We start from the raw sequence: 16,010 nt of genomic DNA, 5'->3' as shown, positions 1-16,010 counted from the left end.
TCTCCGGGACGGGGCACCCGGGGGTCCTTGCCTGAGCCCCGCCTGTCTCCAGAGCCCTAGGGGCAGAGCTGAGGCAGGGGTGTGGGGTAGAGGGGCAGTTCTGGGCCCCAGGAGGAGGACACCCTACAGAGGGGTCTGTGTGGCCTTCTCCAGGGCCCCCACAGTCCCCAGGCTGGGCACGCCGGCTCCTGGGCACAAACCCAGTGCAAATACCGTCTCCATCACCAGGAGACGTTACTGACTGGCGAACAGTCCCTGGGCGAGAGTTACTGGGGCATCTCGGCCACCCGGGGCTGAGGGAGGCTCGCTCCGGGCAGCGGCACGGTGGCCGCCAGCCACACCGAAGTGCAAGAGGAAAGGGCAGTGGCCGGCCAGAGGGCAGCTATCGGGACAGAACTCGGCCTCCGGCTGTGGGGAGGGGCCGGAGGACCCCCCAGGGTGGGAACGTGCTCGGGTGGCCCGCCCAGACGCAGGGAGCCCGGGGTGGCACAGAGGGGTGGTCAGTACGCCGGCCGTGACCTGCAGGTGGCTGTGACCTGCAGGTGGCTGTGACCTGCAGGTGACGAGGCTTGTGCTGGACTCCAAGGAGGGGTCTGACGGGGGCCTGTCCGGTGAGCGCCTGAAGCCGGGCCTGCTAGGCCCCGGGGACAGGATGAGGGGGTCCCCGCAGACCCAGGAGGGGCTGGCGCCTCAGGGGGGGCCCTGCTCTGTCCACACCACCTTCTTCTGCTCGTCCGAGATGGCGAAGCGGACGCAGCCCAGCAGGGAGTCCAGGTCGCTCCAGCCGTCGGCGGCCAGGCTGCAGTGCAGGCCGGGCGCCCTGTCCAGCTCGCCCTCCTCCTCCCGGCTGGCCTCCAGGAGCTGCTCCTCCGAGGCGCCCAGCCGCTGCAGGGCCTTCCTGCGGGAGCAGAGACAGTGGGGCCGGCTCAGAGCTCGGCACCCCGCTGCCCGGGGGACCCTCAGGAAGCTGTCCCCACCCCGGCTCAGGACTCTAGGGAAGCAAACACCCCCCGACACAGGTGGCCGATTCCCAGGGGTCCTCGCTGACACAGGGCCCCTGACGGTGTTGTGCAGACGGGCACCAGGGCCTCTGGTTCTAACCTCAGCTGTCAGATTGCTCGGGGGCCCCCAGGAAATCGGGGCTCGTCCCCACCGTGAGCCCAGGCCCGGCTTTCCGCGTGGCCCTCACCTGCGGGGCGGGGCTGTCCCGTGTGCCCCCAGCAAAGGGGTGGCCTGGGCGGGTTGAGGCGGGGGTGGGGGTCAGTGCCCCGGGACACTTCCAGGAAACCCCGTCACAGGCCCCTGAGGCACGAGGGCCCCCCGGAGCTCCGGCCAGGGGCACCACCCGCCGTCCGCCGCCGGCCCCCAGGGGCACACCCACCTGAGTCTCTTCGCCGCCTTCTCGTTGACGGAGACGTGGACGATGATGGGGAAGATGTCCGCCCTGTGCAGGGCGCGCACGCTGTCCAGCCGGCCGTCCAGCAGGGCGTGGGCGTTCTGGGGGGAGTCGAGACCACACGTGGGGGGGGGGCCGGGCAGGACAGCCTCGGCCCAGGAGGCGAGGGCGGGGCGTTCACCCGTGCCCCAGGCCTGCGGGGGTGCTGGCTGTCCCCCCACCCGAGGGTGCTGCGGTGAGGGAAGTCGGTCCGATTTGGGAAACACAGACACCAGTGAGGGAAGAGCGCTCCTTCGTTTGGTGTTTGGCTTTTTTTCACCCCGGACGTCTGGGAGGTGCGAGCGGAGGCTGAGGGTGCCTCCGCCTGGGCCCTGCCCCCAGGAGACGGGGGTGGGGACGAGCGGGCCCCCCTCACCGCCTGGCCGCTCCGTGTCCACGCCGCAGCGGGCTTCTCTGCAAACACGGAGCTCGCGTGCTCACTTAGCACACGCTACGCAGCGTCCCCTGCGTCGGGGAGTCCGGCTCCGGGAAGCGGAGGGCACGGGGCCCTGGACGGCGAGGGCGGGGCTGGTCTCCCTGCGCTGCGGCCGCTGATCACGGAGCCCGAGCCAGCGGATGACCAGCCTGGGGTGTCCAGAGCCAGCAGGTCGGCAGCCCACGGCCCTCAGGTGTCCCAGCCAGCACCCCCTCTGGAGGTGGAGCCCCCGGAGCCACCCCCCCCCCACCGTACCTCCTCCATGAGGAGCTCAACAGCCAGGCGGGTCACGCAGTACCGGCCCCCGGGGGCCTCACGCTCCTGGACAATGTCCCCTCTCTGGTTGGCAGCCTCGTACTCCTCCTGGCTCAGGTACTCTGGGGGAGAGAGTGGTGGGGGAGACGGTGGGGGAGACAGTGGGGGGCGTGTCACACAGCCGCCTGCACGGGGTTGTGAGGGAGCCCGCGCCGTGCACCCCTGCGCCGGGGCCCCGCCGGCTCTGGGGGAAGCTCCTCCTGGGTAGCCCGGCCCTGCTGCTCCCACACAGACGAGGCTGTGCCCCGCACTGCACCGCGGACCTCGGACGGGGTGGGGCTCCCCCACTGCCGGGCGGGGGGCGGGAGGGCGGGAAGGGGGAGGGAGGGAGGGAGAGACAGATGTGGACAAACCACCCCCTCCAGCACGTCCCAAACCCCAAACTCACAAGCCCACCTTCTCCCACCCAGAAGCCCCCGAGGCCCCTGAACTCAGCGGTTCCCAGCCAGGGGCAGTTTCGCCCCAGCGGCACTGGTAACGTCTGGGGACGTTCGTGGCTGTCACAGCTGGGGCACAGGCGTGCGCTCCGGGCAACCAGCGGGTGGAGGCCAGGGGTGTCCGGCAGCACCCTGCACCGCTGAGGACCGCCCCGCCCAGCGTCAGCGCGGGGCCAAGACGCCCGCCGCCCGCCAGAGCCCGGCGGGAGCCCCGCCACCGCGCCCTGCCTCCGGAGCAGAGGCTGCCACGGCAGAACCGCCCCCAGGTCGCGGCGGCCTCAGCTGGGAGACGGCTCCCCCGCAGCCATCGACGGGTGACAGGTGACAGGTGACAGGTGATGGGGCGGGTGAACACAAGCCCCAACCAGCACCTCCCTCCCGCACTAGCCCCCTCCCGCCCCGGGGACCACCCTCCTGCCTCGAGCAGACTCGCAGCCTCGCAGCCTCGCAGCCTCGGTCCCCTGGGGTCCAGGGCCCACCGGCAGGCTGTCTGCAGGGCTCTGCAGACCAGCTTTGGCAGGTGGGTGGCGCCCCCTGGTGTCAGCGCCCAGTGCAGCACAGCCCGTCTGCCAGGAGGGCCTGCAGGGTGGGCCGAGGGGCCCCCGGAAGGGCCTCATCCCCAAACGGGGTCGGTTAAGACGAGGTCACACGGGACTAAGGCGGCCCTCACCCAGGGACTGGCTCCTCACGTGAAGGTCGGAGAAGACAGAGACACGGGGAGAAGGCGGGGTGACGGGGGGCGGGGACAGGAGGGAAGCAGCCGCCAGAAGACCCCCCACCCCAGAGCCTCCGGCGGGCGGGGCGGGCGTGCGGCCCACGGAGCAGCCTGGGGCCGCGCTTCCGCCTCCGGACGGCGAGAGAACCCGTCTCGGCCGCCTGGAGCCCCGACGGGTGGCGACTTGCGGCAGCGGCCCGGGACGCACAGGGTCCCGGACGCACAGGGGGCTGCGGGGGGGTCTCCCAGAAGCCCGTGCAGAGTCCGCCCAGGCCCCGCCCCCCGACCGACAATGGGGCGGGGCCCCGCGAGCACGCACCTGCAGGGCATCTCCTGAACCCCGGCAGGAGGCAGAGCTTCCCGCTCAGGACCTTCCCCAGCAGCCTGGGCACGAAGAGCACGGGCCGGGGCCGGCCGGGCCGGTGGGGGCGCACCAGCGAGTAGGGGGCCAGCGTGAGGCTGCTCTCGGCCCAGAAGCTCCCAGGGGAGGGGTCTGCGGGGGGGGGGGGGAGGGCAAGAGCTGTCAGGGCCCCCAGCCGTCAGCCGCCCCACCCCCAGCGCGCCTGCTCTCCCGAAAGGCACAGCCCGCGGCCCCTCCCGGCACCCTCGCCCCCCAGCGCCAGCAGCCCCAGCAACCCCCCCACCACCAGCACTCTCGCCTCACCTCCCAGCCCGCCGGGGTCTGACTGGGCTCCGTCAGAGGGGGAGCACGGGGGGCAGGCCTTGGTTCTGTCCACAGTGACGATGCGGACCAACTTCTGGGGGCCCCCCGAGGTCTGCCAGAGGAGGAAGGAGGGACCAGATGTTGTCCCGGCCCCCCCCCACGGGGCTGGGGGCCTGGCACCCGCCCCACTGGGGAATCCGGGCGACCCCAGACCTGCAGGCTGAGGCCACTGAACGGCCGGGTCCCACGCTGGGGCAGGCGAAGGGGGGCAGGAGAGGGCGCCCGGCAGAGGTCCCCCCCACGGGGCCTGTGTGGGAGGGTGGCCCTACCAGGCAGGGAGGAAGTGTAGGCCCCCCCACCCTGCTGTGATCATGGGGCGCCCGGTACCCCGCTCAGGGCGACCCCAGTCCTGTGTTGGGAGAGCACCAGGTCCCCGACCTCGGAGGGAGGGTGGGGTGCAGAGGACAGAGGGCGGGGTGAACTGGGCAGCACCCCAGGGAGAGAGCACCCGTGCATGTATTTGCTCATGCTCGGAGAGCGTGCAGCTGGGTGCAGAGTGCGGCCCCGGCGAAGGTTTGCAGGCGCACACGGCAGGGGCCCACGGGGCGACCCCCCTCCATCGTGAGGACGGGGCACTCCCAGCAGGTGACGTGAGCCGGGGGAGGGTGTAGGCAGGGCCCACCCGAGCCCAGGATCGGGCCGGCCAGGTGGCGACCTCACCTTGCGCCTCACCTTGCGTGAGGCGCTGCTCTGCTGGGTCACGTCCTGGAGCAGGGCGAAGAGCAGCCGCTGGGCCCTGCATGGAGGACAGACCCCGCTGCACGGAGGCCGAAAACCGCCCACCCCCGCCACCCCCACCCGGCTGCGACCCTCGGAAACCCTGCAGCCCGGGGGCACCGACACAGCTCCCGACCCTCCCTCTCCGGTGCAGCCTGGGGACACCTCTCAGGAGCCCAGCCTCGGGCCTCGCTGCGCCCGCCGAGCTGAGCGCCAGGGTGCGGGCTGGCCGGGCGGCTGGCAGGTGCTGCACCTGCCACCATGCTCCTCGCCTGCCGGCTGGCCTAGGGACATGGCTCTCGGCAGCGTGACGCAGCTTCCCAGGGGGCAGCTGCTGCCCCAGCTGCCCTGGGACCGAGGGCTCCCCAGGGCATGGGGCTTTCTGTGCTAAAACCAGCCCAGCCTGGGAAACACCAGCATGACTCAGCCCCCACCTCCTGGGGACACTGGCAAGGTCTGAAGACATTTTGGGTTGTCACACCTGGGGGCCCAGAGGGGGGGGCCTGGGACACTGCTGGACACCAGACAGTGCCCAGGACGCCCCCACAGGGGAGGGAGCCAGGCCCAAGTGCTGGCAGTGCTGAGGCTGAGGAAGTCTGGTCCCGAGGGCTCTAGGATGCTCTAGAATGCTCTAGAACAGATGCCTGCCCCTCTTCACAAACAAGACCACCCAAGCACTGAGCCTGGGGTCTGGCGTGCTGGGGACCCCACCCCGGGGGGCCTCCCGCGCCCACTCGGCTGCTCACCGTGCGTAGCTGGGGACGGCGCCTCGCTCGCCGGGCCGCGTGCTGTAGGGGCCCACGCGGCAGGCATGCCAGCAGCCGCCGCCGCCCCGGAACATGGTGTCGGTGACGTGCAGGACGTCGCCACAGTGCGCCTGCAGCTCCCCCTCCGCCCGCCCCTCCAAGGCCAGGTTGAGCCGGATGTAGAAGGAGTCCCCCGAGGTAGCCGCTTTGGCCTCCAGGTCCTGCACCAGCTTCCTGTAGCCTGACCGCAGAGGACAGGGGGACGGGTCAGCCCGGGCAGCGACCCGCCTGAGGAAGGCTCCGGAACGGGAGAGGAGGAGGCAGAGAAGGTGCCGCCCCCCGTCCCAGGAGCCGCTTGGGGGGCAGGGTCGGCGGGCGGCGGGCCCTGCTGGCCGGGGCCTCCGTGGGCCTGGGGAGCCGGCTGGGGTGTGCCCGCCCGGGGCTCAGAGACGGGGCTGGGCGGCTGGGCACGGCTTGAGGGGCGAGCTCTCAGGGTGGGTGGGGGGTGTGTACCCTCCATGTTGACCTTCACGGACAGGCAGCAGAAGCCGTCCACCCGCCGCAGGAGCCCCACGGCCTGCTCCAGCGTCGTGCCCTCCAGCACGGCCTTGAAGGAGGGCTCTGTCGCCTCGTAGTCCACCTGGGGGCGCGGCACCCGGTCGGCCCCGGTCCGGGTGCAGGCGCGTGCCCCCCACAGGCCCCGTCCGCCCTCCCAGCCACCGTGCGCACCCACCCGCGCCTCTGTCTCGGACCCGGACCAGATGCCAGGATTCAGCTCCTCTGAGCCACACACTCCCCACCCCAGGAGTCCACCACCAACCCTTCCCAACGCGCCGCACGCCAGGGCCATCGCTGAGGACCGAGCATCTGGTCTCCAAAAGGGGCCTGTGTTCTAGAGTGTTCTAGAGCGTTCTAGGTGGGGGGGGGGCTCTCGGCTTTGGGACTGTGGGCCCCTGGAGCAGGGCGCTCTGGGTCAGGGACCCCCCTGGGGCCTGCTGGGTCCTAGTGGCACCCCTGGCCTCCGCCTGCCAGGGGCCGGGGCCACCCCCCGCCCCGGCGAAGGCCCCGCCTCACCATCACGATCTGGGTGCCCGGGCGCAGGGCCATCTCGTCGGCCGCTGAGCCCGGGGCGACCCGGTGGATGAAGATGCCGGTGCGGTTCCCGCCGACGACGCCGATCTGCTCCAGCAGCGCGTCCCCCTGGAAGGCCACCACCGTGACCTGGCTCGGGACCTTCCGGGCCGGCCTGCGCCGCACGGGGGCACTGGGGCGGGGAGGGGCGACGGGGCTCACGCACAGCCCCGCGCCAGAGGGGCGGCCGGCGCCTCTCCCCACTGCCCCCTCCTGCCACGCCCCCACCCCGGGAAAGGCTGCTGCCGCCCACAGCCTGCGCTCCGCCACCTGCCGGCCCCGCCCCGCCCGCCGCTCACCTGGCCGAGAGGCAGAGGCCCCCGGAGGTGGGCTGTGGGCAGCTCTCCGGCTCCAGAAGGTCTAGGCAGAGGCAGAGGCAGAAGCTCAGATGCCGGCGGGACTGGCCCTCGAGGTGCCCCCCCCCCCTCCCCGTTCTGGCTCCGCCCCCTCGGCCCCTTCGCTGAGGCCGACCAGCCAAGTCCTTGGTTCCCCGTCCCCCGAGGAAGAGGAGGAGGGGCTGCTGGAGGGCCAGGGCCAGGCCTGCTGCCGGGGCCTGACCAGCACGGGGTCCCTCCCGCACGTGCAGGCTGCCGCACCTCCCCAAAGGCAGGGGGTCTAGATTCGGGACCTCCTGCTTCACCGGAACGAGCCCGCCGGGTGGAACCCTGGCCCACGTGTCTGTGCTGACCCGCGTGTCTGCACGGCGGTGACCGCTGCTGGCCATCGGCTGCCTCCTGCCCACCCCAGGCCACCGCAATGGTTGGGCCAGACCCCAGCTGGCCGGGGAGGCCCCGGAGCTGGGACTCGAGGCCCCCGGGCCCCCAGCTCTGCATTTTCACACGCAGCCTGTGTGGCACACGGGCCAGGCGGCAGTTCCTGGGGGCCGCCGAGGCCGCTCCCCTCGCCCGGGGGACCGCACGCCCACCCAGAGCACCCGAGCCTGCAGGCAGTGGACAGACGCCCGTCCCTGCCGCCGCCAGCAGCCTGTGCCTGGCTCACGGGCAGAGATCCTCCTCACCGTGTGCAAGCCAAAGGGAGGCAACCAGACGCCCGGTGTGCAGGCGCCAACCCTGCTGCCAGGGGTGAGGGGGGCTCAATGGGGGCTCACAGCAGGAGAACGCGGTGACCACCACACTCCAGACCCAGGCCAGATCCGCTGGGCACATCCCCTCCGTTCACACAGTTGCTCACAAACGAAACCCCTAACAACCTCGGAGGGTAAGGCTTCCGGTCACGTGACCCACGGCCCCCACCACTTGGGTGCAGCTGGGTGGGCCAGCACGGGGAGCGTGCGCCCCCTGGTGGCCGTGGGGTGAGTTCAGAGATGGTGCTGAGCACCTACTGTGTGCGAGGCCCAGGCCGGGGCAGAGGTGCGGGGCAGGACAGGTAAGGAGGCTGCCCGCGAGGGGCCCAGCACTTGAGAAGGAGAGGGCCACTCAGGTCACAGACAGGAGAAGCGGGAAGGTGGCAGGTGCCCACACGCGGAGGGGAGGCTCCTGCAGGGGCCTCGGCCAGGGGCGAGGGGACCGCAGCCTCCTGCCGCCTGCCACCCCGGGAGGCCCGCAGCCCACGGCCCGGGGCAGGGAGGGGCAGGGAGAGACAGCATTGGTCCCAGCTGGACGTGGAGGGGGGTCCACCCCCTCGGCCCCCGGCTGGCAACAGAGAGGACGCCCCGGACGCAGAGCCGCCGGGCCCCGGTCAGGGCGGTGGTCAAGCTCACGTCTCTCTGCCCAGCCCCTGGTGAGAGGCCTGGCCGCCTCACCTGCCTCCCTGGAGATCCAGGTTCAGGCCAGGGCGGGGGCGGCAGGGACCCGCCGAGGGAACACTCACCGGCTCTGTCCACGATCTCGTAATCCAGGTCCGCGTCGCCCGCCGCTGGGCCCGGGGAGGCCCCCCGGGCCGCCTCCAGGGGCTCCGGGAGGCTGCTGCAGAGGGAGACGGCTCAGGCTGCACAGCCGGCCCCCGGTCAGCGGACCCCGAGCCCCCGGCACCCTGCGACCCGGACGCTGGCCCCCCCCGTACCTGAAGGACCAGGGCTCGTCCCCCAGGTCCTCTGCCGCCCGCTTATACAGGGACAGCTGGCTGGGAGGCGCGGGGCTGCTGGAGCGGAAGCTGTCCCCCAGCTCGCGGCTGGACGAGGCGCTCAGGTCGGACCAGAGCTGGGACTGGCGGCGAGAGGCGGGGTCAGCGCGGGGCCCACGGGGGACCCCCACCCCTCCCTGCTGGGCCCCCAACGTCAGCGCCAGGAGGTGGGAGGGAGAGGAGGGCGGGGCGCACAGCCAGGGCACGTTAGTCGAGCACCTACTATGTGCCAGCACCCTACTGGCTGCTCCCTGGACTTCCCACCGCTTGGTTCTCACGGGACAGCGTGAGGCGGCCGCAGCGTCCCACCTGACCCGCAGGGTGGTGGGGAGGCCGGGTGACTGGCTAGTGAGGGTCACGTGCGGGCAGGCGAAGCGAGCAAGACGCCCAGTGGGGGCCGGAGGACGCCGGGCGCGCCGTGCAGGCCCGGACGCAGCCCCCAGCAGCGCGGGGCGCCGGCCGTACCTCGGAGGAGCTGAGGCAGCTGCCGTCGCTGTCGTCCCGGGGGCAGACGGCGAACATGCGCACCAGCCGCTGCTTCCCCCGCCGGCCGGGCTCCCGCGGCCCCGCCTCCCGCTTGGGCTGCGGACAGGCCACAGGCTGGTTAGTCCGGGGGGGCCCCTGGGGTGCCCTCGGTGCTCCCCCTTGGTTACCGCCCCTCCCGCCTCCTCCCTCGATCTCCAGGCACAGCGATCTGTCCCCTCCGCCCAGCCCGGGACCGGCTGACCGCCCGGGGGATGCACAGCAGCGGGCTGGGCACTGAGTGGTCGCTCGGGGACGTCCCGCCACCACCATTGGAGGCTGCACGTGCTCCTCTCCCGGCCACACGAACGGTCACAACGTGTGCACGACACGTCTCTGCACACAGCACCTCGGGGCCCCCCCCCCCCCCCCCGAGTGATCAGACGCAGCAGCCTGGGGTCTGGATGTCTGTGGCCCCTGCTCCACGCGTGCATGTGTGTGTGTGTGTGTCATGACTGACGGGGGCTGGGGGTGCAGGAGAAAGGGGGCACCCGTGCAGGGAAGGGAGGGTCCGGCTCCACCCCCCACCCAGGCCCCCAGCCGCCTCTCGGGAGTCGCACCCGCCCGCCAGGGCGCCCGGAGCTGGAGCTGCTGTGAAGTACAGCAGTTTGAGCTCGATTCTGTTTGCTGCTTCCTTTCCTCGCCCCCACCCCACGCTTTAGGGGTTCCAGAACCTTCTGCTAGGCTGCGCTCCCACGGCGTGCATGACATCACCGTGGGAGGGGAGCAGGAGCAGCCCCAGCCGCCCAGCGGCGCATCTTCAGCGTCTGACGGCGCGGCCCCCTCACAGGGCCCAGTGGGCGGCGGCCGGAGGCACACCTGGTGTCCCAGCTCCGGCGGGGGCGTGCGTGGCCGGCCGGCCCCACCCCTCGCACCCGCGGCCAGGGGTCTGCTGCCCGCCCGGGCCCTGCACCCAGCACCCGCAGGGCGGCCGGGAGGTGCTCACCGCTGGCGAGGACTCGGCCTGCAGCCGGCGCAGCTGCTGCCGCAGGTCGCACACCTGGTCCGTCAGCTCGAAGGCTTTCCGGCGGAGAGCGTCCTTCTCCACCAGGTTCCGGGAGATCTCCACCTGGGCCGCGTCCCGGGCCGCGTAGGCCTGCGGGCCAGGACAGGGGGTGCCCGGGGCGTGAAGGGCCGTGGGGCGCCGCACGGGAGCCCCAGCCGGAGCAGGCCCCCCACCTGTCGTCTGCGCCCCGTGTGCGTGAGCACCGGGCTGGCCCCACGACGACGGGCACACGCCCCTGGTTCTCCACGGGGTCGCCGAGCGCCCTTCACACCCCCCGTCTGTGGGCGCAGAGAACGGAAGGAGGCGCGGGCCGTGGGGCCTCCAGTCTGGGGCCGTGAGCACGTCAGCCGGGGACGAGCGTGGGGGCTGCCAGACCCCCGAATCTGGTGGAAGCAGCGCCCAGAGGGCAGGGCGGGGCCGGCCGCCCGCAGCCAGCGGCCCCTGCTGTCTGGGGCCCCGCCCCCCGGGTACCTGGTCCCGCTCCTTCTGCAGCTCCGCCAGCTGGCTCTGCAGGGCGGTCACCTTCTCCCTGTAGATCTCGCAGTCCACCTTGCTCTTCTGGAACTGCAGCAGGGTCTGCTCCTTCTCCTCCCAGTACTGGACGGGGCGGGGGGGACAGACACGGCTGGGAGGACGGGTGGACGGGGGCCTCAGGGGCAGTGTGGGGGCTCCAGGGGTAAACGGGGGAGTTCACGTTCTCCCCCTCCGCGTCGGCGGCCAGGAGCCCCGCAGAGCGGCTGTGCCGGTCACATCACACGGGAGCCGGGCCACCGCAGCTCGGGTGGGGGTGGTGCATGCAGCGGCTCTGTCCCCTCCATGCCCGGGGCGCACACACAGCCCCCTCCGCCTGCCCCGCTCTGTCCGCCGGCTCCGTCCTCGCCGCCATGCACCCCTCACTGGTGGCTGCAGCCCTGGCACCACCCGGGCCGGGCTCACTTGAGGGGCCCTGCTCTCGCCGCCCCGCCCACCGGCCTGGCCTCTGGTTTCAGGCTCCAAGCAGGTGCTCACCCGGCTTTGATGCAGGAGCCCGCGGACGGAGGACACCGTGGTGGTGAGGCCAACTCGGCTCGCGCTCAGCACAGGCTACAGAACCCGGCGTCCCCGGCACCCAGCCCTGCCCCAGGCACGCGAAGCCGGAGACGGTCACCTGCTTCCGCTGCCGCTCGGCGGCCGCCGCCCGCTGCCTCAGGGAGTGGATGCGGTCCACCAGCTCCTGCTTGCTCTCCAGGGCCTCGTCCAGGCTCTGCTCCAGGATGTCCTTCTCCGCCTGGCGCGGGGAGAGCTCAGCCGGGCCCTGCCCTGCCCCCACCCCGCCCCTGCCCGCAGGCCTGCCCCCGGGGAAGCGCCCCTGGCCGCCTGGCCCACGACTAGGGAGCTTGAGGCCCCGTGGGGGCGGGGGTGGTGACCCAACCGTCGTCCAGGAGGCACGCCTGCACCTCGGCTCTGCGAGGCACAGTTGACCGAGCAGGCAGACAGTGCTGGAGGCTGAGGCCTCTTAGGGTAGAGCCTCAGACACTTGCAGCCACCCCCCCGAGAGAGGGAGACGCCCCAGGACACCAGCCCTGCGGGGCTGCTTTGCGGGCGGGTCAGGTCAGTTCACGGACACGGACGACGAGGGGAGCCAGGGTGGGCGTAACCCCAGGGCGCAGCGCCCCGTCCCTCTGTGCCAGGACACTCCCTCTCCCCCAGGCAGCGCATTCTGCAGGCAGGTGGGTTTCATCCCCTGTCCCCCCAGTTCTAAAGTGAGCCCCGTTACTTGCAACCAGCCCAGTCCCCTCGGAACAGCACGGCCACAGTGGCGGAGCTGAGCGGGGTGTCCTGGTTGCCCGCCGGCGTTTGGGGGAGCCACGGGACTGCGTCACTGGGTTTCCTGGCGGCTCCTGTGTGTGTGGGGGGGGGCGCCTGGCAGGAGGGCCCCAGGGAGGAGGGCAGCCCCGGGGTGGGGGGGTGGGGGGCCAGGACACCCACCAGGCTGAAAGTCAGCGAGCGCAGCTGCTCGTTCTCCTGCTTCAGGCGGCTCAGCTCCTCGGCCCCGGGCTCCGGGCCGTCGGCCAGCCTCAGCGACCGCTCCCGGAACTCCCGCTCGCAGGAGGCCGACAGCCGCTCGCGCTGCAGCTCCTGCTGCGCCAGGTACAGCTGCCGGGAGAGGGGCCGGCCGGTGAGCACCGCGCGCCTCACGCAGGAGGACAGTGTGCGTGCAGGTGTGTACGCGTGTGCATGTGTGCTCACGGGTGTGCATGCGGGTGTGCATGCCAGTGTGCACACACATGCTCGTGTTTGTGTGCTCTGCGCACACACATGTGCTCCTGCACGTGTGTATATGCCCGTGCGTGTACATGTACGCACTCATGTCTGCTTGTGTGCTCATGCACACATGCATGTGTGCACTGTGCGTGTGCCTGTGTGCTCACGTGCATGTGTGCGTGTCTGTGACTGTGTGTGTGCCTGTGCACACACATGTGTATGTGTGTGTGTGTCTGTGACTGTGTGTGTGCCTGTGTGCTCACGTGCATGTGTGCGTGTGTCTGTGACTGTGTGTGTGCCTGTGCACACACGTGTGTATGTGTGCGTGTCTGTGACTGTGTGTGTGCCTGTGCACACACGTGTGTGTGTGCGTGCACACACCGAGCAGGTGCAGAAAGGGCAAGTGATAAACTAAGGTGTATGGGTGCCTTCTGTACTATTGCATTTGAATGCTTTTAAAGACAAATTTGAAATTCCTTCGAAAGTTAAAAATTAAAGGAAAGACGATGGCGTAAAGGCAAGCAACAAAACGACGTGTCCGGGACACCCTCGACACTGAAAGAACCCCCACCCATCAGCATGGTAACACACTGGCCAAGAAATGAGTAAAGGACGCCGCTGGGTTTGAGGGGGCTCCCAGCGACACTCTGTCCTCCAGCCCCCATCCAGAGCCAGCTGAGGAGGATGAGAGGGAGGCCTGGGGGGCCCACTGTCCCCAGGGCACGGCGGCTGGACGGGGTGGGTCCTGGGGGCCGCTGCTGCAGAGCCCAGAACAGCCAGACCCACCCCACAGAGGCGGGAGGGCCGCCCCACGTGCGCAGAGCGGCCAGTCCCGGGGGATCACGGGGCCTGGGGCTGGGCTGGCGGGCAGGAGGGCGTCCCCGGGAGGGAGGAGGGCGTCCTGAGGGGCGGGGCCGGGGCGGGGCGGGGGCGGGGAGCGGCACCTCCTCCTGCAGGCCGCGGCAGCGCGTGGTGGCCAGCTCCTTCTCCTGCAGCGCGCTGCTGTAGTGCAGCGACAGGCTGAGCATCTCGTCCTTCAGCTTCAGCACCTCGTGGAAGTGGGCGCTGACCTCGCGCTTCATGCGCCCGTGGTCCGCCTCCAGCTGCCGCAGGCCCTCGGCGCGGGCCTCGGCCTCGCGCAGCCGCTCCCGCAGGCGCCGGCACTGCTGCGCCACCGCCTCCCGCTGCCCCTTCTCCTGGCTCAGCTCCTCCTGCAGGCTGCCGATGGCCCCGGCCAGGCACGCCGTCAGCTTGGACGTCTCCATGAGCCCTGCGGGGGCGGGGCGGGGAGGGGCGGGAGGTCTGGGTGTCACCACTGCAGCCCCCACCTGGTGGTCCTCCAGGGCTTTGCTTCCTGCGCCCAGACTCTCAGCGGGTCCCGCCCCGGCCTGTCCATCTCCTGAGAGGCTTCCGGGCTGAACTGCACTCGACTTCTGGTCACTGAACTGCGTGACTCCAGGCTCCGGCACCAGGCCGCCCCGTGCCGCCCCGCCACTCAGGCCCAGCCGGCCTGACCTCGTCCTCGGACACACCGAGGGGCAGAGTCTGCACACAGGTCCCTCAGCAGCACACACGCGGCTGTGAGGCCAGGCGGGTGGCGGGCTTCCCTGGCCGGCCTCGGGACGTCCCAGTCTTCCCCCAGCTCCTCCCGGGAAGCCTGAAACCAGTCCCTTGACAGGGTGGTCTCGCCTGCCCCCAGGCCAGGCCTGCACATGCCCAGAGAGGGCTGCAGCCTGCACTCCGCCGGCCCCCCATAGACCCGAGGCCCCTCTCTGGGTGGGCGGGCCCTCCTCAGAGCCAGGCTGGGACCCTGGGGCCGGGCTGCCCTCCGTCCCGAGCACAGGGTGCCCCAGGAAAGGACCCTTCCTGGTGAGGGGGCCCTTCTTGGTGCTGCCTAATCAGGGGCAGACTTTTCCTTTCAGAGCCTGAGGCCCCCACGACAGTTAGCTGGGGGCTGCCCTCACCCCAGAGCTGGACGGGGCGCAGGGATGGGACCTCTGCCTGCAAGCGGCAGGAAAGGCGTGGGGAACAGCACGCCAGCGAGGCGGGTCCCCAGAGGCGCCGAGGAGCCCCCACCAGCCCCCCGGAGCGCGCCGCCCGCTCACCGCTGAAGCTGCTGCCGTCCACGTCCGGCTGCAGCCCGGTGACCAGCGTGTAGACGTCAGGGTTGTGGAACTTGAGGCTCTCCAGGAAGGCCACGGCCCCGTTCTTCCCCCGCGTCCTCAGCAGGTCCAGCAGGTGTCCTTAGGGGACAGGGCGGTCTTGGCTGACAGGGGGTGGGGCGGGCCCCCCCTCGAGGGGCCATGGGTGGGGGGCCTCGAGCATCTGGGAACCAGGGTCCCCCACGCTCCCCCGGGCTCCCCCGGTGGCAGTCAGCCTCAAGAAGGGCGAGGCTGACCTTCCCCGAGCAACCACCAGGGCCGAGCGCCAAGGGCTGGAAACAAGGAGCTGAGGGAGGTGACGGGCACTCTTGGGCCTGCCCGTGCATGCCACGCTTCTGGGGGGAGGGAAGCCCATGGCAGCACCCCAGGGCCCAGCCCGCCCGGACCCCCGCTCTCAACGGGGCACAGGAGCCAGGATGCACTTCTGTGCTGGGGCTCCTCGGGCAGTAGGCAGGCAGGGCGCCACGTCGGCAGCTGCCGCCCCCTGGTGACCGTCTGCGGCCCAGGCTCTGGGACAGCACGGCAGACACCAGTCCCACCAGTCTGTTCCTGACCACCGACAGGGCGAAGCCTTGCGCGTGCCCGTGTGTGGGCGAACAGACTCGGCCTGCCAGCCTGCCCCGTGGGCTCCAGAGACATCTGGGACGGGGTGAAGGTGGTCCCCAGGGCACGTCCCACTGGCACCTGCCAGGAGGACCTCATTCGGGGACAGGGTCTCTGTGGGTGTATTCAAGGGACGGACCCTGAGGGGAGAGTGTCCTGGTGATCTGGGTGGGCCTTGAGCCCGGTGACAGGTGTCCTCTCGACAGACGGGGGGGAGACAGCCTCAGAGAGGGCCGTGTGGGGCGGGGCACGGGGCGCAGGCCGCAGCAGTGGGCCCACACACCGAGGACCGCCGGGCCCCCGACGCTGGGAGAGGCCGGAGGGACCCCCCACTGGCACCCTCAGAGGGGGTGCAGCCCCGCCAGCACCTGGAGCTCAGGCGGTAGCCCCAAACTGTGCAAGAACCCTTTCTGCCGTCCGAGGCCACCCACCGGATGGGTCCCCGCACCCGGAACGCGGCCCCATCGGACCCCCACCCGGCCGAACGCAGCCTCACCGGCCCTCATGGCGCTGTTGGTGAGCCGGGGGCTGTGCAGCACCTCCTCCTCGTCCAGCTGCCCCAGCACCTTGGCCTGCCGCAGGTAGGGCGTGAGGCGGCTGGGGCAGATGCTGCGCACGATCCGGCAGCGGTGGCTCTCCGTCATGTCCCACAGCGTCTCCTCGTCCAGCGCCGTCAGCGAGGACTCGGTGCGGCACAGCTCCGCCATGCCTGGGCCCGGGCAGAGGGGACGGTGA

The 16,010-nt window shown here is 71.5% G+C and overlaps 1 protein-coding gene across 2 annotated transcripts; it reads right to left on the bottom strand.

Moving 5' to 3' along the window:
- Window positions 1-13: 13 nt before the first annotated feature.
- On the bottom strand, window positions 14-16,010 carry CARD14 (caspase recruitment domain family member 14). Of its 2 annotated transcripts, none has more exons than XM_028520841.2 (20): window positions 15,772-16,010; window positions 14,616-14,753; window positions 13,455-13,780; window positions 12,235-12,402; window positions 11,414-11,533; window positions 10,738-10,863; window positions 10,207-10,356; window positions 9,204-9,320; window positions 8,679-8,821; window positions 8,487-8,581; window positions 6,956-7,016; window positions 6,600-6,789; window positions 6,039-6,165; window positions 5,526-5,766; window positions 4,723-4,798; window positions 4,003-4,114; window positions 3,658-3,831; window positions 2,127-2,248; window positions 1,382-1,497; window positions 14-898 (listed from the first exon to the last, which is right to left on the bottom strand). In XM_028520841.2, exons 1-20 carry the CDS (start codon window positions 15,980-15,982, stop codon window positions 691-693), a joined length of 3,021 nt encoding a protein of 1,006 aa, XP_028376642.1. In that variant the 5' UTR covers window positions 15,983-16,010; the 3' UTR covers window positions 14-690. The 2 variants fall into 2 exon arrangements, with proteins under 2 accessions (XP_028376642.1, XP_035890126.1); XM_036034233.1 differs by having other exon boundaries at window positions 4,735-4,798.

Source organism: Phyllostomus discolor, chromosome 8 (genome assembly GCF_004126475.2).
Source record: "Phyllostomus discolor isolate MPI-MPIP mPhyDis1 chromosome 8, mPhyDis1.pri.v3, whole genome shotgun sequence".
Taxonomy (NCBI): Eukaryota; Metazoa; Chordata; class Mammalia; order Chiroptera; family Phyllostomidae; genus Phyllostomus; species Phyllostomus discolor.
The sequence above is the reverse complement of the archived record's forward strand: the minus strand, read 5'-3'. Positions and strand labels throughout refer to the sequence as shown.

Excerpts from the sequence above, each read along its gene's own strand:
- CARD14 (XM_028520841.2), bottom strand. The coding sequence starts at position 15,982 with ATGGCGGAGCTGTGCCGCACCGAGTCCTCGCTGACGGCGCTGGACGAG. Across the intron at positions 10,357-10,737 it reads TGCAGAAGGAGCGGGACCAG|GCCTACGCGGCCCGGGACGC; the intron begins GTACCCGGGGGG and ends CCTGGCCCGCAG. Across the intron at positions 4,799-5,525 it reads GCCGTCCCCAGCTACGCACG|GGCCCAGCGGCTGCTCTTCG; the intron begins GTGAGCAGCCGA and ends TCCTCCATGCAG.